The 20,438-nt window shown below is 31.6% G+C and overlaps 1 protein-coding gene across 4 annotated transcripts in view; it reads right to left on the reverse strand.

The window, feature by feature from the left end:
- Cadm2 (cell adhesion molecule 2) overlaps positions 1-20,438 on the reverse strand; it is a 1,008,835-nt gene that overhangs the window by 306,734 nt on the left and 681,663 nt on the right. For 2 of the 4 annotated variants that reach the window (XM_015478644.2, XM_048803504.1), the window contains exon 2: positions 4,379-4,405. The exons of the other annotated variants lie outside the window; for them this stretch is intronic. In XM_015478644.2, coding sequence (XP_015334130.1) covers positions 4,379-4,405 — 27 coding nt within the window. The remainder of the gene's footprint in view (positions 1-4,378; positions 4,406-20,438) is intronic. 4 annotated transcript variants of the gene reach the window in all.

Genomic DNA, 20,438 nt, shown 5'->3' on the forward strand with positions numbered 1-20,438 from the left:
GAACCCAGAATTCAGCCCTGAGTACGGTGCTTGCGCGGCTGGCAGAAACTGCAGCGCTGTAACCCTGTGTCTCTATCCCAGCGCGCGCTGCAAACTCTAGCCGCGGGGCGATTTGCTTAATAAGCAGTGTTACCCTCCGTGCGACAAACCTCTCGCTTTTGAGTCCCCGTAGCCGATCCTCATGCGATGGAAATCCTTCCTCCAGGTTCCGGAGCACCCCACTATTGCTGGAAATTCCTAACAAGATATCCTTTAGCCGTCCTGACTTGTCATACTCCCACACAGTGAAGCAGTACACGGGGGCAATGCACTCCCCTCGCCGCCATCTTCCTTCTCCTCCTATTTCTACTGAGTTAAAACTGCTTAAAATTTGTAAGATCTTGGAGCAATATTAAGCAGCGTAATACATTTGTTATATTTTTATAAATTTATTATAGAATGAAACAAAATTATTTTACACAAAGACATTTTAAGAAAACTCTCAGATGCCCATTTCTTCTAAGTGGCAAAACATTGATGATCTTATTTAAATTTCAGCTAGATATACATATGTAAAATAGATTGTAGAGTATGGAGAACTAAAGCGGGAAACAAGTTAGAAATGACTCCAGACAAGCTCTGAGGAATGAGTGACTTGAGGAAGAGGATACGATGGGGATACAATCCAACCAGGACTATTTGGTACCTAAACGAATGTGAGAGCTATTAGTGAGTAGAAATGAAAGAAGTTCCCAATCTTATAAACATAGAAAATCAGAGAAATTTGGTGTTATGAGAAGACAGCAAATCCAGACTATTCAGATTTGCAAAGCAAAATAAGCATAATGCTTTTAATATTGAAGGGGAAGTGTTCTGCACAATGAGGGAATAGCAGGCAAAAGCTCAGTAGGTGACATGAAGCCAAGAAAAGTAATCATCAAAACCAACAAAGAAAACTGTAAAGAAAGAAGACAACTATACCAACTGGTTCTCTTTGGATTGTTTGAAAGAGAAATCAGTCTAGAAAGCTTAGCTAAAATAAAGCCGTTTCATAGACCCAAAATACAGGGATAAAACAGAGCCTAGACATACTTTAGAACAAGGGGATTGGGCACAATTAGGGTATTCTTTCCTCTTTCTTTTTATACAACCTTGCTTCATTCCTCTCTCTAGATTTAGTTTATCTTTTTAAGTCCACACACAGAATTCATAGCCATGGAGAATAACCTATCTGATCAACTGTCTCTCCTTCACCCTACTGTCTTTTTCACCTTTCCCCTCTCTCCTTTCCTTTTCTCAGACTTAAGATTTCAGAGAAGCAGTGTGATTGGGTAATTTATTCTTGGCTTGCCAGTCAGCAGTGGGCAAGGGTTGCTGGTGGGTACACAACCATCTAGAAAATGGCTGCTTCCTTTATTTTGTATGAAATGAAGTGTATTTTTCAAAGGAGTTGTGGAGATCTGAGCCAACACTGCAATGGATGATCTCCTCAAGGATCAGAGACGTAATCTCAAGGATGTCTCTGCTTCAGAATAAAACAGAGAAGAGAGAAAGAGTCAAAAATATTTTTGAAAAATCTAATGTGTACAGAGACACTGAGATCAAGGGAAATGAAAATCAAAAGAAGCAATATATATTCAGCAGAAAAGAAATAAGTAATATGCTGATTGTCAATCCACCAATGGATTTGACCAATGAAGATAATCAGTTGCGACATAATTTGATAAAATTTACATATGCAATGTTTATATTATTGTGCAATAGTGGTAACCAGTATTTAAAAAAAAGGAGGAAAATTAGGGTAGTCTTTTATGCCATTACTAGTAACTATTAGCTGACTCCTAGTGAACTCTGTTTTAATCTAAGCACCCACAAACAACTACTATAGGAGCCTTATTTAAAATTCCTTACTGGGATGTTGATGTTGAATTCACTAGTCTATGGTTTATGGAATGACACCATTTCTATTTTGAAAATAATGAGAATACATTCCTTTCTCCATTCTGTCAGAATCTCCCCACCTTTCCAAGACTTTATAAAGTGAATGAGATGTGGTCCTTCCCAGAACTTCCCTTGATTTGCTGGGAAGTAAGTTGTCTGGGTCAGAGAAAAGAACTATTTTTAAGCAACCATCCACTTTTACATTACTTGGGTTCTATTTTCAGCATCCAAATTTTATTCCTGTTTAAAGACAATTTACCTTGACACAGAAATTAGACAGTAAAAGTATTGCAGAGTTCAATCTATTACCTTTGAATAATATATATCTTTCTCAAACAATGGTTAGAAATAAAATTTAAATTTCTGATTGAGGTGCAGTTAATTCTAAAAAGTATTATTCTTGCTTGATAATAACTGGCACATGCAAAGAGACAGGCATGGGATAAACTATGTCTGAAAGCCCTCTGAATGCAAGTGAATAGAGATAAAAAGACAATGAACATATGTGTAAGGATAGGAAAAAAGATGTAGGAATTATTAATCTGTGTACAAAAATATATTTGCATTGCAAAATTCTAGCCAGCAGAAGACATCGAACCTCTGGAATAATTTATGGTATCATCATCCAATGGAAAAAAAAATTCCTGTATTTAAAACTTTGTAACCTCTATAATTTGAATTAATTTTAATTTATATTTTCAATTAGTTGCAATTATATTTGAGAATTATTAAGTGAACATAGTTGTGATTATTGCTAGAGGTTTATGGAATCAATGCAGCAATGACTCATGCTCACTCCATTCCTTATTGTTTTATCTTCAAATTTACTTTCTCCATTTATTTTTAAAAACTCAGGGCTCATTCAAAATGTCTTCTCACTTTACTGAAATAGACTGCAATCACCCCTGCTTCCTTAGCTTTATATATGTTTTCTTACTCCTTTTTTTTGTTGCTGGTACCAGATATTGAACACAAAGGCACTTAGCCACTGAGCCACATCCCTGGGCCTTCTCATATTTTATTTTGAAACAGGGTTCTCACTGAGTTGCTTAGGAACTTGCTAAATTGCTGAGGCTAGTCTCAAACTTTTAATTCAACTGCCTCAGCCTCCCTAGTCACTGGGATTACAGGGGTACATAACTGTACCTGGCTCTAATCTTCTTTGTTTTTTACTCATTTTTCTATATACATTTTAATCATCTTTTAAGATCAAGTTCATATTCAACCTTATTCATAAAGTATTACCCAGATTTCAGTAAGAATCTCTGTCTCTCTATGTATGTGTTTACCCACCATTGACACATTATTATTACATTTTTCTTAATGCCTCATTTCTGAAACAACACTTCTTAACCTTTTATTATATGAATTCATTATGTTTATTAATTTATAAACATACATTAATTGTTCTATGAATTTTTTTTTCAAATTGAGACAGAAAATTACTACAGTAAAGATTGGCTAATATTTCTACCAAATTTTCTGATACAAGAACCTACACAAGGCATGGAGGTGACAATAATTTGCCAACCCCTCTTTTACACTTAGTATTCTATCGACAAATACATTGCTAGGAAACTATGGGTTCTAAAGTAAATACTAAGCTTTATCAACAGGAGGAAGTTAACACTTCAAAAGTAGGCCTAAGTTACTATATTAAAACTAAGCATAAAACTAGGACTTGGACCTAAAAGACAAACGTAAAATAAAATAATGCTTTTTGGCTAATTGAGAAACATAAACATTAAAAAAAAAACTTTACAAACAGTGAATAGATTACTATGGGAAATATAAATTGAATCATATGAACTATGAATCTAGTACATACTATCATAAGTAGATACACAGATTATATAGATAGATAATTTGAATTTTTTTCCAATTCAAAAAACCTTAGACACATTAAGACAAGATTTTTGGCTTTTAGGAAGATATTTTGGTTTTTAGACAAGTGCATCCTTTCTTATGAAAATACGTTTTCAGGTTACTATCAAACACAAATTTAATACAATCTCGAAATAGAAGAAAAAATAATAAATAACCCGAACTGTTTATAATACTCATCTTTTAGAGGATTTAATTTCCTTTTCAAATAGTTATATGAAGGCATACAGAATTTTGTGACTTTCCTCAAGCTTTACTAATGACATATTTTTTTTAATTCTCAATTTTATTAAGGAAGCTAAGGTCAACAGGCAAAATATTAGCACATGAAAGCACATTTCAGAATGAAATAAAATGAAAAACAAAACTAGAAAACAAACTTAAAAACAACAATGCAAACAGACATATATCAAAAACCGAATGGGTGAAATACATGCATTTTGGGTAATTTATAAATAGTATTCATGCACTAAAATAGCATTAACACCAACAGAATAGATTTTATCATTTAAGAGAACTTGGAATAAGCAGAAAAGTGAATCACCATAACCATGCAAAATGGACATGGGCTCACCTTTAACTTTACTCTTTGAAGCAGCAGCTGGTACCAAGGAAAGGTTGCACAAGAAGAAGAAACAAATATTAGATATTAGACAGATTTTCTAGTTAGCAAGAAAACAGAGATGCTATTAGTACTAAGTTGAAAAGTGCATTTATATTACCCACATACTTTATATCAAGAGAACCTATAACAAAGAAAATGACAATTGTTATACTTCATTAGTATATGATTGAAACACACGAGTAAGAAAGTAAGACAGGAGGCCGAATAGGGAGGTGGAACTTGAAACACCACAAGACACCGAACTCTTAAGGAACACACTTCTTTCTCTATGTTTTTCTTAGTTCTAAAACTTAAACGATAATCAATAAAAAGTTATTCATACATAGCTATTATTTTGCAGAGGAGTGTACTGGGGAATGAATCCAAATGTGCTCTACTACTGAGATATATCCCTACGCCTTTTTATTTTTTTATTTTGTGACAGGGTCTTGGCAAGTTAGCACAGGCTGGGCCCAAACTAAGGATCCTCTGGACTCAGCCTCTAGATTCATTGGTATTACAGGCATGCTTCACACTTTAAATATGTTTAATACCGTTTAACAATTAAATCGTAAACCAAAAAGTATGAATTAATCACAAGGGCAGGTCATTTCATTTACTGAATGCTTTACTAAATGCTGAGCCTGATGTCTCACACTTTCCCTACATCTTACACATGATGATGACAACTTGGAGAGTTAAGTTTTGATGTTTGTGCCTCATAGGTGTGGAAAATGAAAGTTAGAATTATCTAGTTACCTGCTGAAGGTGACAGAGCACAAATGAAGCAAGTTTAGAATTCTAGCCTAGGTGTATCAAATCCCAGAATCTGTTCACGAAGATTCCACCCTGTGGTGTTTGTATTTAAGGAACGAGGTCACTTAATAAACTGCAAGCATCAGTTCTTCAACAAAACCCAACTCAAATTATATGATCCATTAAACCCCAGCTATTTTGGTACATGGTTGACTATATAGCTATGAAACTTGAAAACTTCATTACTTTAATTGGCATGATTCCCTTAAGAGGTAGAAATTGAAGCTTATTTATATCTAGTAGTAAACACTATTTGGGGCAGAAATAAATTTAATGAGGAAATTAAATTAATTAGTCCTATAGGACAGTTGCTAACTCAAAGGATGACTCCTAGTCAAAATGCATAATTAGACACCTCTAAACACTTTTGAAGTGATATATTCTACTTTGATTGGATATTATTTGATAATGAAGACTGAAAGAGGAGGGAGTGTTTTTTCACTCGCTAAAGGATATTAAAGATGAAGTAGCCCATCCTTTAATTGGGAAATATACAGTCTCTAGTTCTATAGACTGACCTTTAGTGCAATTTAATTTAGATTTTGGATTTAGTACCCATGAAGTAGGAATGGAAACTTTTAATTTACACTTCATTTTTCCAAGGTATTTGAACTAAAAAAAAAAAAAAAAAAAAAAAAAAACTTGAGAAAGTTAGTTAAATTTTCCTTATGGGAAAATTCATTTTCAAACACGGATAACAAACACTATCTTACTATTGTATTTTAAATAATATTTTCCAAACAAAACACTTAAATGAAATTAAAATTATATCAAGAAACCTGGATTAAGTCCTTTTCTTAAACCCACTCAAGCTGTTTATTGCACAACTTTAAATATAAGTAGGTGGTTGGAAAAGAAGAATGATTTACAATGTTACTGTGAACTTTAAAAAAAACTCAAAGATCAAAAATTTAACTGCTATTTGTTTCATAACATTTTTAGTAATTATTAGGCTATAATTTATAACAACTAAATAATCCACTGGAGACACTAGATTATGTAATATTAAATCTAAAATTTCAAAATTTTCTTTTACCAAGTAACGTACGCCTTTTTAATGAAGGAAATAAGACTGCTTCATTGTTTAAATACAAATTTGAAATATATCTAAAAAACCAGAGGAGACAGAGAAAAGTAAACAGAAACCCCTCTCCTCCATTGTCAGCTTCTAAGATGGCCAATGTGAACAGATCCCATTAAACTAGAAACATAAAAATAACACTAATGTTGGGGCTGGGATTGTGGCTCAGAGGTACAGCACTCCCCTAGCATGCATGAGACCCTGGGTTCAATCCTTAGCACCACATAAAAAAATAAATAAATAAATAAATAAATAAAAATAATAACACTAATGTTATTTTTAATTGCAAATTTTGAAGTTCTTATAAAACTCAGTAACAAACATGTACTTTTTGTCTTTTATTTTCAAAAACAAGATCATACTGTACATATTATTTTGTATTCTGCTTTCCCACATTTTTTTTTCAGGTTAATACATAGAGTTCTGACTCACTTTTTAAAATAATTGTGTAGTGCTTACAGTTTGTCTGAAGGACTATTTCTTATTATAGACTTGTAGTATTTTTTAATATTAATTCTGAAACACAGATCCTTACAGAATATCCCTTCTGTGCTATAGTGATGTTTAATGTCTATAGGACAAATTTTCAAGTTGTTTTCATATTTCTATACAGAAAACAATTGACTAAAGATCTTAAATATCTTGAGAGAAGGTTTGGGAATATTTGGAAAAGAAATGTAATAGTAAGCTAATGATTTGAAATCTTAAGAAACCAGAAAAAGAGAATAAAACGAGTATAGAATCTAACATTCCTAATAGGTGACATGCTACAAACTTAGATGTTTTAAACCAAAAACTATTTCAATTAATTTTTCTTAAGTATTTAATTTTCAATTAAAAATTTCGTTTTTAATTCTTGGATAAAATTTTAGAATATTTTAGAATTATAAACACTAGAAATTATTTTTAACTGCTAATCATTTTCTTTGTAATGCTTCTAACATTTCACAAAACACTCTCTTATACAGTAAGCTACATTACTTGCCGAAAGTCAAAGGATACAGTAATGTGTCAATACGTTGATTGGTTCATGTGAAGAGAAATTTCACTTTGAAATCAATCCACCACTTAAAAAAATCTTTAGAATGAATTAGAATAAATTCAAAGAAAAATTGCCAAAAACTTATAACATTTTAAGATAATGATTGATATTATTATTTTAAGATAATAATTTCTCATACATAACAAATACAACTAGTCTTTTATTAGAATTAATCTCTTATCCAAAATCAGTGAAATCAAGATAGAAAACGTAGGTGTTTACATTTCTTGGTGGGGTGGAGAAAAATTATCAAACATTCTCAAACATTACATGAAAGCAGAAGATTTTTTTCTTAGATTCTTGGGCAAGTACCAAAATAAAATAGAAAGAAAAACAAAAGCTCTAGGCCTGTTTCTTTGTGTGTTCAGGCAGCTAATGCTAGACTAGGCTGGTTAATATAATTGGAAAGAGGCCAGGCTACCAGGCTTGTTAGCCCAATTATAATTCTCTGCATTTTCAATAAAAGAAGCCAAGATGACAGCAATACTGTCATGAATGTCATGTTCAATACTTGTAAGATTTTCCATTGTCAGCACAGTCCAATTATAAGTCAATTGTAAAGTGCACATTGCACACCACCCAAAAGTGACTGAAAATTACCTTAAAAATGCAAATTTAACTGTTCATAGTTAAAATGGAAAGAAAGGAATTAAAGATATTTTGACCAGAGAAAAGTTTTAGATATGACATCAACAATTCTTCACTTTTATAATGCAAGTAGCAAGTTGAAATTAGAGCATTACATTGGTTCACACTAGTTTTTCAGATATTATTAGTTATAATATTAAATTTAGAAATGAAAATAATCATAATATTCATCATGTGAAAACTTGTGTGAATAATGTTTGAAGAAAAATCATCTGAGTAATGAACTTATCTTCACTATTTACATATGAATGCTGAGTAGTTAGATAATATTAGTCATTATATTACTAACACTACTCCCTAAAAATTCTAATACAAAGAATCAAAAAGTAAAAAATTAATTCATCATGTTACCCATTTGGTTAATAAGTCCCATTGAGGGATGTGCTTGTCTAGCTATTTATAAGAGGTCTCTCTCTCTTATAAGTGTTTGGAGAATTGGAAACTCTAAAACAATCTCTCTCAAAATGAATCTCAAGAACTTTGAATAGGACATGGAGGCATGGTTAGGGACTAGACAAATTTTACATGCCTTGAATTTTACCTACCTAGTCACACTTCCCCTATTCTTTTATTTCTTATTTCTTTTTTTTTTTTTTTAAGATAGAGTGAGAGAGGGAGGGAAAGAGAGAGAGAGAATTTTTAATATTTATTTTTTAGTTCTCGGCGGACACAACATCTTTGTTTATATGTGGTGCTGAGGATCGAACCCGGGCTGCACGCATGCCAGGCGAGCGCGCTACCGCTTGAGCCACATCCCCAGCCCATATTTCTTATTTCTTATGTTAAAATTATCTGTCATATTTTTATCAGTATTTGTGATATGTGTAAAACATAAAATTTACAGGATTTATTGTTGCCTTCAAAGTATATCTGCAGTCATTTATTAATGATACATTTAATAAGTAGTCAGTAAAAACATAACTAATGCTTATTTAGAGATAGCTGATACTAAGATCCATAAATCTTATGGATCATTTAATTTTATGATTATGTAGAATGTTTTTGAAATATTTTGATATTTTTGTCTTCTGTTTTTGATTATTCCTTTCCTGTGCACAGTAATAGATAAGGGACCATTATTTCTTTTAAAAATAGGTAATGAATTTAAGAGTTTAGACTAAGGAGAGATAGAGTTTTCTGACATTTATGATTTAATATTTTGTTGTGTGGGCTGTTTCCTTTGTTCCAAATATATCTGCAATGAATCAAAACAAAGCAAAACATTGCTATTGGCAGATAGTATAATATAAAGTTTTAAAATATGAAAACATTACTTTGAGAGTGCATAGAAAAAAATATAGAAATAAATGAGAATGGCATTGCCACTACTTCCTAGAGGAAATACAATAAAATGAAGGGATCCAAAACATTACAAACTGTAGCTGAGAAAGGACAAATGCTTTTCTCTGTATTATAAAACTCTACAATATCAATTTTACAACTAAAACGCCACACTAATTGAACATATGTATTTTAAATCCACTAAGTCAAAATGTTATAATTTGATGTGGCATATTAGTAGTGCTAATCAATACCAGATTATTTTTTTGTCTTTTTAAAAATGAAGGAAATAATTTGAAAAGAGGCAGTATTAGCACATCTACAGTATCAATACCACAATATTTAAGTGTTTCAAGATATGGAAATAAAAATTGCCTTGTAGAATTAGATAGCCACCTACTTTTATTTCTATTTTTTGTTTTTTCCAATCACCTCTACCACAGAGTAAAACACATTTTTTCACTAATTACCTTAAACTTATTTAAAATAACATCTTACTGAACTATCAAGTATCATCATCTAAACATTAGAATTTTTTTCCCTAAGGCTCATTAATATCAAAAGACTTAGAAAAGTGTGACTTTAATTTAGTTTCACAAGTTTTTATTTTTTAATAACCATACAAATTTCATACAAGGAAAAAAAGTGTGAAAATGGTGTTCAAAATGTTTTGCAAAATGTATTTTCTATTGAAGTTATACCCCGATGGACAAAAAAGTTTGATAAGCAGAAATTTCTTTTAATAAAAATAGTTCAACCAAGAAGTAAATTAAAAATAATAGAATTAGAAAATTACCATTCTGTAATCCCTAACAAATTCTTTTTTAAAAAAAAATATTTATTTATTTTAGTTTTCGGCAGATACAACATCTTTATTTGTAGGGGAGGTGAGGACCGAACCCAGGCCGCACGCATGTCAGGCAAGCATGCTACCGCTTGAGCCACATTCCCAGCCCTAACAAATTCTTATAATTGGGTAATGATTACCAGGATTAGAAAAGAAATAACCAACCCCTATACTTTCACATAGAAAAACATAACCCACTTAATTGATTTTGCCAAAATAAACAAACCTAGATAGAATCATGTCTCTATATTAAACTTCAGTTGTCCAATAAATGCAGGGACACAAAATATGTCAAATCAATGTAATTAGTTAGATATTTAATTTTGAAACCACATAAAATTTTGGCTATTTTTTCACTTATTAAATACATTCCAGGGAAAAATATCAATTGAAGGAAGAACCTGAAAACTGGGGATACTGCTCAAGGGTAGAGTCATGCACAAAACCTGAGTTCATTCTCTAGCCATGCCAAAAGAAAAGAAGAAAGACAAATCAACCAATTGTCACATGTGGACTTCTTTGGATCCTAATTTGAACACTGGAATTATATTAGGTTAGTGTGTTACTAACATTTAGATGAGATAATATTGTAACTGCATTTTAAAGCCATTATCTGTTTATAAAATTAAATAATTATAACAAGTTATCTGTTATTTGATACTTGTTTCAAAATAATTTTAGAATTTGTAATATTTATTACTTCTTCATATTTATTTAAATGTCTTACATTTTTGATAATAAAAACTGTTTAAAATCCTTTACAAATTCAAATAAAAATCTAGGTATATTTTATTTGTAAGTATTATCATTTTCCCTTAATACGGTTTAATATGATAGTGTGTATTAAACAAAATAGTATTTGTTATCTACATATATTTATATAGGATGTGATCAATTTATCTTGTGAGTAAATTATTTATAGTATGCATAAGTCAAATAGGTAACACTGAAGTAATTTTATTAAATTATCTTAAAACCATGAAATCTTAGTAATTCATTCTCTCATATAATCATTTTACTTCCAGAAAGATGCAATATAAAAGCATTGTAAACTTTCAAATACTTTGTTCATGTGTATTTTGAGAATTAAATAAAATATATAATTTTTTCTTCTCGATGCTCCTGCAGTCTATAAATTCAAAATTAATTATATGTATCAAAAATATTATTCAGCATTAATATTTTTCTCTCCACTATTTCTATGCTTCTAAGACTGAGTTTACTACTATCTTTTTCTATATTTATTCTTTTTTTGCTGTGAAAAATCTCTTTAAATGTCATGAGTCACTGCAACTTCTAAGTCTCTTTCTTACAATTCATACTTCCCTACAGCATATGGCTTTTGCCCCAGTAAGTATACATACAGATTTTCAAGTCAAAAATAGGATTCAAACTCATGCCTTTAGAGGATACTATAAAATAAATGAAAAACCTTAGATATCTCAGCTATATAATATTATGGAAGCCTGGAGAAACTACAGACATAAAAGGGTCTCAATACATAGAGTACATGGACAACCTTTGATGTGTATTTTATTTAAGAGTTCACTCTTGCAAGTGTACATTCTATGGGTTTACAGTTGTATCCTGATAACTGAAAATGCTTGTTTGAACAATTTTTGAGCCACCAAAAATCTTGTATTATCATGTAGAATCAGTGGTGAGATGGTACCTAATACTACTAAACCAAGAAACTGTTTTAGAAATATCTAAAATCTATAACTGAACAAAATATATTATTGAAAATTTACTTTATTTCATGTTATTCCCCAGATCATCAGCAGCCAAATTTAATTGAAAGATTTAATATATGTACTTAATTACATGTTGCCATTTACAGGTACACTATTAGATGGAAGAAGTGTTGATAAACATATCCTTAAAAATAACTCCCCAAATCAGTGAGGTTGGTAACATTTTCTATTTGGGGGCTATAATACCTTCAGAATTTTCTGCTGAATTAGTACTCTAATTAAAATTTTTATTCCCTACTGTATTTCAAAATACATTCCATTTTACCAATTTAAGCGCATGCAAAGTAAATAATATTTCTGTGCCCATATTAGCAGTGGTGAAACAGTAAAGCAATTATATGTGTTCACTTGAATACTTTTTTATAAGACTGTTTTACTGAGTTATTTTGGATTTATAGCAAAACTAAGAGGAAAGTACAGGGATTTCCCATATGCTCCCAGTCTCTACAAGTGCATAGCCAAACCTGTCAACTCCCCCAGTGGAGTGGAACATTTCTTACAATGGATGATTCTACATTGACACATCATGATCACCCAAAGTCTGTAGTTTATGTGAGTTCACTCTTGCAAGTGTGCATTCTATGGGTTTACAGTTGTATCCTGGTAACTGAAAATGCTTGTTTGAACAATTTTTGAGCCACCAAAACTCTTTTATTGTCATGTAGAATCAGTGGTGAGATGGTACCCAATACTAAGAGTTCTCAATCTATGGTTGAAGGTAGTATGAAAAAATATATATAACATAATGTTCTCTCTATGTGTACTGTTGCTTTTGTATGTGTGGATAGGGAATACTATTTTGTGTAACCATATGCACATATAAGTTTTCTGAGTTCTTACTATATCATCGATAATTTAGTACTTTTAATTTTTTTCTAGAAAGAATAATTGCTGGACTGTGTATTAGTGATGACAATTATTTTCAATGAGAGAACCAAAGTATCACCCATTAAAGGTATTTATTGACTGCTACACTGGTATAAAATGAGATAGTTCCATATGCAGCTAATATAGACTCTAGGGAAATATGTAAAATTCACTAAATTCTATTTACTGAAGAAATATCACTAAATATAAATAGGTATGAAACTCAGGACCATGTGCTATTGATTTGTCTTATCATGTTCAATAAAATTATCATGAATGAAATATAAAGTAAATGTTCTTACATTCCTAATTACTACCTAATAGGTTAAATCTGGAAAAGTTGTGCAAAGAGAGAATGTGGGTAGGAATAATTTTCAAGAGTCTGTCTAATCTCCTTCAATGTGTCTTCAGGTAACACGTTTAAATCCCAGGACATCAAAAGGTAATCATTTTAGCTGGCAAGGTCAAGCTCCTCCATGCATAAGCATATATACCTTAAGAAATGCTTGCTTTTGCCCTCTAGCATATATCTGCAGTGAGGAGCTAGAGCAAGATGAAAGGTGACCTCCAGGATGTTGTGCATCAGCCACCATGTCCAATTCTCTACTGCTACTTCTCTGATCTTGTTGTGACTTTCACTTCAGGTAAAATGATTCCTTAAAACACTATAAGGGCTCAGGCACAGCATACACTAAGGAATGGTGATCCAAGGATCACTTAAATTCTTATTTATTTTCCACAACTTTTAGAAACCAAATGGAGGGGAATGCACTCATTTAGAAATGTCATTTTTCAAATCCTTTAGACAAGATGGTCAATTATTTTATTGTAATATACTATGATTAGGTTTCATAACATATAGATGCATTATTCATGTCTTTATAGGTGACAGAACAAGAAATGACATTATTAATTCAACTATGAACAGATGAGTAATTATTAATATTTTGGTAGCAGTGAAAATTTTGTTATGGAGAACCTCTGAGGCATCTCCTTTTGATACAGTCTGCTTTCTACTTAACACCTTTATTCCATATTCATATAGTCAGTGATTTTTGTATAATTTATTTTATTAAGTTAATTAGTTCTGGGCCACTAGGAATTATTCTATCTTGATTGATACAGTAATGCTAATCATAAAGTGAATTTTACGTTATAGACTATGGTTAAACAATATAATCAATATTTTACTTAAGGCATATTGGATGTTGGGCAATTGAGGATCCCCTATAGCTACATCTCAATTTGAAATCCACAAAAACAAGCAACATATGTGACATTTTTTAGCAGTATAATACAGTTGTCAAAAATGTATTTCAAGACAATTAAAAAGCATGTATTTAGTATGTCATAGTTTGGCCCATCTTATGATCATATGAAAATTTTTAAATACATATTATAAAAATTATGTTAAAAGCTATGTGTAAATTATATATATATATATATATATATATATATATATATATATATATNATTAATTCAAAATGTTTTGGCATATATATATATATATATATATATATATATATATATATATATATATATATTTCTGTGTCAAATACAATGTTAATTAACAAGAATAATTTTTGGAGGACATAATTTTATGGTCTGAACTTTTTATCTGAGTCAAACATTCTCTGAGTGGAACTTTATTTATGTGGTTGTTTCAATATTGTGAGGGAAGGAGTGCCCTAATGTAGTCTGCCCTTTATGGTAAAATGCCTATAAGTAACATTATTTGGGTCATATGGAAATATAATGGAAAATGGTCTTAAGAGTTCATTTTCAGAAAATCTATTTGGTGCACTAGCAAAATCTTCTGCACAGTAACTTCATGGAAAATTTTCTGGAAAATTTATCACAAACTTTGCCTAAAAGAGCACTTGGGGAAAAGTTATTTCAAACAGTGTCCATTATTAAAATATAATGTCAAAATGACATAGGGATTTGCAGACACATGAAAACAATTGTAATTACAAACTACATAATTACAGTGTATTAAACAAGCCACTTCATATTTTATATGTGGAAGCCAATTAGGTTACAGATATCTTGGAATGTCATGAACTGTCTCTCCTTTGTAGAACAGGGTAAATATTTTAGAAGAAACTCTAAATTAAAGCAATTATGAACACAAAACAATTATGTTTCACTCATGAAAACAAGTATCACTATTTTATATTAATATTGGATTCAAGTAGTCTGAACTTACAGTTAAAATGAAATTTGTCACTGAAAGGAGAAAAAAATATGTATGTGTGTGTATATATATATATATATATATATAGAGAGAGAGAGAGAGAGAGAGAGAGAGAGATATCAGGATATGTAAATGATGCAGAGTATATTCTGTGTGCTCATTTTCTGAGTATCTCTAAATGCTACTTCATGTATACAGATTCCTCAGAAAAACTGGAATGAAAGAAACCCCCATTTGACCCAGTTAGCCCACTCCTCCGTTTAAATCTAAAGGACTTAAAATAGCATACTAGTAATGCAGCCACATCAATGTTTATATCAGCTCAATTCACAATAGCCAAACTATGGAACCAACCAGATGACTAAAGAAAATGTGGTATATACAACCAATTGGTTATTAGCCATATAGAAGAATGAAATTTTGACCATCACCAGTAACTGGATGGAACTGGAAAATATCATATTAAGTGAAATAAGCCAATCCCCAAAAAACAAAAGCCAGACATTTTCTCTGATATGCAGATACTAACTCATAATGGTGGGAGAGGTGGTTAGGGAAGAACATAAGTATTTTGAATTAGACAAAGGGGGAATGAAGGGAAGGGAAGTGGAATGGGAATAGGAAAGACAATGGAATGAGTCTGACATTATTATCCTATATACATATATGATTATATGACCAATGTAATTTTACATCACCTCAACCAGAAGAATGAGGTATTATACTCCATATATGTATAACTTCAAAATACATTCTACTGCCACATATAAAAAACATATGAAAATAATAATTAAAAATTTAAAAAATGCTATGGCAACCAAGTGGGGAGATGGCATCATATTGTGCTACAGGTAAAATAGATTCTAGTTTTGCTTCTAATATCATCATGACATTTTATATATCAAATACTACATAGAATTATCAGATTACCAACATATACTTTTAAAGATAATGATTATGATATACAATAGTTCACAGTTTAATAAAATACCCAATCGTGAAGAAGTTAGATGGTTATCCTTTTTGTTTGTTGCTGTTGTTTAAACTGATACCTTCCACTTTGAGGTTTGTTTGTTTTTTGTGTGTGTGTGTTTTTGTTTTTTTGTTTTTTGTTTTTTGGTTTTTTTTTTTTTTGGTAATAGGGTTTGAACCCAGGGGCATTTAACAATTGAGACATATCCCCAGCCCTTTTTTCATATTTTAATTAGAGATAGGGTATCACTGAGTTACTTAGGTCCTTGCTAAATTGCTGAGGCTGCCTTTGATTCCGTGATCCTCCTGCTTCAGGCTCCCCTCTGAGCCACTGGGATTATAGGCGTGCACCACCATGCCCCGCTACTTTGAGTTTTAATGTCTGTAACAGCCACATTCATAATGAAACCTAACAATAACTTTGTAGGCCATTACCTTGAAAGACCTATTTAAGCATACCAAAGATATCTAGAAATGTGCATTTGATAAAAGTAAATAGCCTACAACAATTAACAACTTCATTAAATCAAACTAAAAATACATTCTTTTAATAAGTAACCTTCCTTTACAGAAAATGATCTACCATAAATTTTGTAGAGTTAATTAATATTATTAAATCTCACAATTTGACAAGCAATGTAATGCTTTTAAATGAAATGTTTCCACATCTATGATTGCATAAGGAGTCACAAAAAATTCTAAGATCTGGCACTGTTAATTCCAAACTGAATATGGGGAAACTTAGGCTGGAGGGACAGTAAGAAATTTTCTCAGTAATACCAAGTCACTGATAACAGGATTAAGAAGTTTCGAAAGCTTCCAAGTCCCAACACAGGAATCTTCCCCTTATACCATAACTCTTGATTTTCAGTAGCCATTGTTCTGGCTTATCTCATCTATAGAATTACATAGTCTATCTATCTTGGAAAGTAAATATTGTGTCACAATGTCACTTTATAATTTTACAAACCAGTTTATGTGTACATATTAATAAATATGTTGACAAATCCCACAAATCTACAGAAAATTATATTTATGAGAGAAAAGTTCTCAGGATTTTTAAATAGTCAAACTGTAACTAAATTTATTCAGGTTGTTTACATTTGAATCTACTGTTAAGCCTAAAATCCCACCTGGGATAATTTCAGATAATCAGAGAATCCTCAGAGTGGGAAGATACTGTTAAATATTATGTACTGAAACTCTCTTCCCAGCATTGTTAAATACTGTGAACTCTAAATTGAAAGGCTGAGATAGTTATTTAGAATCATAAACTGCAACTGTTCATTAGTTTTAAAATGTAGATTGCCGCAGTCCGGCTGCAGCATAATAACCGGGAGGGTGACAAGCAACTTGTGAAGACTGATACAGCAGGAGTAGGAACCGTTTATTGTAGGACAGGAGGGATAGTTGTACATTCCACACAGCTTATCTTAATTAACATAAACTAGATACAGCAGTCAACCAATAAGGAATCTCCACACTTAATGGCTCGCTGGCGTTACTTCACAAACCACTCCCTCTGGCAAAATGCCAGGCGCCATGCAGACTTGTTTACAGACTCTAACAGTAGACAATATTGCTTAAAAATTAAAGTGAGCAAACTATAAATGAGGATTCTGATTCACACTCTCAAAACAAGGCCTGAACATGAGTCACACCCTGTGCTAGCCAAAAGCCAATGTAAGATCAATGAATGGAAGATTTTTTTTTTTCCCACAGTACTACCTAATATTAAACTTCTCACAATGGCTCAGATGTGGAAATAATTTTGAAGTTATAGTTCTTTGTATTAAACTGAAAACAAAATATATCCATTTTTCCATTTTGGAGATATAATTTGAATATAATTCAAGTTAAGATAATCTAAGAGCCACTTATTGAACCTTATTGAACGTGCAGTATAAATTATAGGAATAATGATGTACTTGGACAAAGAATGTGATTACTACTAGTCCCTGTCATGGGAGATTTTATCCTGTAGAAAAGAAAACAACTATGTAGAGAAGTAATTCAAAAAGAACTTAAGTGTAAAACTAGGGCTATGTCAACAGTGTGGGATTAAATTTTGAAAAAATTAATTCCCCAGCTAGACGAAGCTGGTTGGAAATCTGGGGCAAGATATGCCTTTGCAGACAGCAACTTCAATGCAAAGGCCCAAAGGAAAGGGGATTCATGGTGTTGAGAGGAAGGAGTGTGCTCAGATTGCTCTGCTGTGAAGCTGAAATAGAAAATGTGTTTTGTGGAAAAGTCTACTTCTACATATACTCAGCATGAAATGCTCCAAATTATACTTATTTCATTTTTCTATAGTAATAGATCCTGGTAGATGAAGTAAAGAAGGAATGGGCATGTGATTCCATTTCCTAAGAGCTACAAGATTAACTTGCTAGTGTACTAGAGTAACACACTTTCCAGACTAGGGAAGACTTAGCGTTTAAAGAAAGTGGTCCTATGCAGGCAGGAACTTACAGCATACATTGAAACTGGCAACAAAACTAAGACGACTCCTCCTTAAAACCTCATAAAACCTCCTCTTCAAAGAGATTTATGAATAATGTGAACTAAATAATTCATGGGATTGCAGATGCCAGTCCAAATAGCCTCTTCTTTTTCAAGGTTTCAGTGTGTAGAACTGTGATCAAAAGCCTTCATCAGTCATGATAGTCGCATTTGTCCTCACTCCAAACAAACCGTATTTGCATGTGAATGTTTTTCATTGAAATGAGATATATAATATGCCAGCCAAGGCCCAACTAAAAGGCATTTTATGCCATTTAAATTCAGTCAAATTAAAGGCTGAATGCAACCTAAAAGGTCTACTCTCAGAACAGTAATTTGACACATCATAAATAAGAACCATTTTTTGTTAGCATAGGTTCAGCACTTGTCAGAAAATTGTACACAGCCGTATTAACAAAGTGCCGCCTCTTAGGGAGAAATAAACTATAAGGAAAACCTTGTATGTAAAGCAACAAAACATACAAACAAAGAGTGTAATATAATGTCGCTGGCTCACGTTGACATTTTTCACTGACGGGTACAGAAAAGTATAGAAAATGCTTTCACTTGCTTAAAGACTAAAAGAAACAGTCACAATTGTTTTTTGTTGTTGTTTAAAATTTAAACAGAATATTATGTTAAGGAACAGGTCAATACAGTGATCACTATTTAGTACAGGACAGCGGTTTTAACTGATCAGCTTAATGCTTGGTTTTGAAAACTGAGAACCAGAAGCATTGGTAAAATTATAAACTTAAAGGTCAAAATTAAATTGAAAAATATCAAGTATTTGTAAAGGTTACAATATGTTTTTGAAAACTTCAGTGACTTAGAAATGGATCTTCTTACTGAAAAGTATGAAAAGATCTTACAACTAGTGTTTTTTTATTCTCATTGATTAAAAATAAATACCATAGGATTACTTAAACTGAGATACATGAAAATTGATAATTGAATTAGGAAAAACACTAGATTCTAAAAGATAGAGAGGATTGTAGTAAAACAGAAACAATATAAAGAAAATATAGACTCTTCATATCAAAACTGTCCTATATATTCAACCTCATTTTTTCAAATTTTTCTACATTCAACCTCTGTATATATTTTAAGTAGGTCTATTCAATCTTCCCCTGAAACACAGTTTCCTTGTCACTTTTGTATTGTCAATAATATTAAGAAAAACATCATAAGATTGTGCTTTCATGATGAAATGTTTTTGTGGTGATTGTTAAAAATAGCTTTGTTTTTATATCTGGATTCTTCTTATATATTAAAAAATTAAGATTCCTATAGTATAGGAAACATTTAACACTCTAGGTACCGTAAAGAAAAGTCTCAGGACATCCAATGTCAACTTCTAAGTCCTCTTCACAAGCCTGGATTTCTTAGGCTGTCTCAAATCAAGGCTCAAAACCTTCTACTTACTATCTCAGCTCCCTACTAGCAGGCGATTGGAGCATTAAAGTTTTAAGAAATTATTTTCCCAACTCTCCCTGTTGTAAAATAGAAAAGCTTTCCAAGAAACTCTTCACATCTGGTAATAGGGATTCTTGTGATATTATTCTACATGGTAAAAAGAGTTGGCATGTAAGAGGAAAATCTGGATTACTGATACTTAAAATCTAATTCCGTCAAGTACATATTATTAGAGAGTTATTTAAAAGAACAAAGAAAGTCTTATTCTTGAAAAGGCAAAATATACTAATACACATTTTTAAAGAAGCTAAACTAAATGGAGTTAGGTTTTTTGCTTAGTAAAAATTGTGGGGAAGTGTTGAGGGTTGGGTGCTTCCAAGAAATTAAGTGTTTTTATATTACTAGGTAGCATTAAATTAATCTGTACAATCTTAAAGCACACTTTCTTAACTTCCAAGAATATGGATTTTTCAGTATAGATGTTACTATTTTGGTAACTATACAATTAGGTAGGAAAGTTGTTAAACAACAAAGTGATCCAAGAATTATAAGAAGATAGTGACTTTTAGAGAAATTTCCTACCTGCATTAACTATATAGTCCAATTC

Source organism: Marmota marmota, unplaced genomic scaffold, assembly GCF_001458135.2.
Source record: "Marmota marmota marmota unplaced genomic scaffold, marMar, whole genome shotgun sequence".
NCBI lineage: Eukaryota > Metazoa > Chordata > Mammalia > Rodentia > Sciuridae > Marmota > Marmota marmota.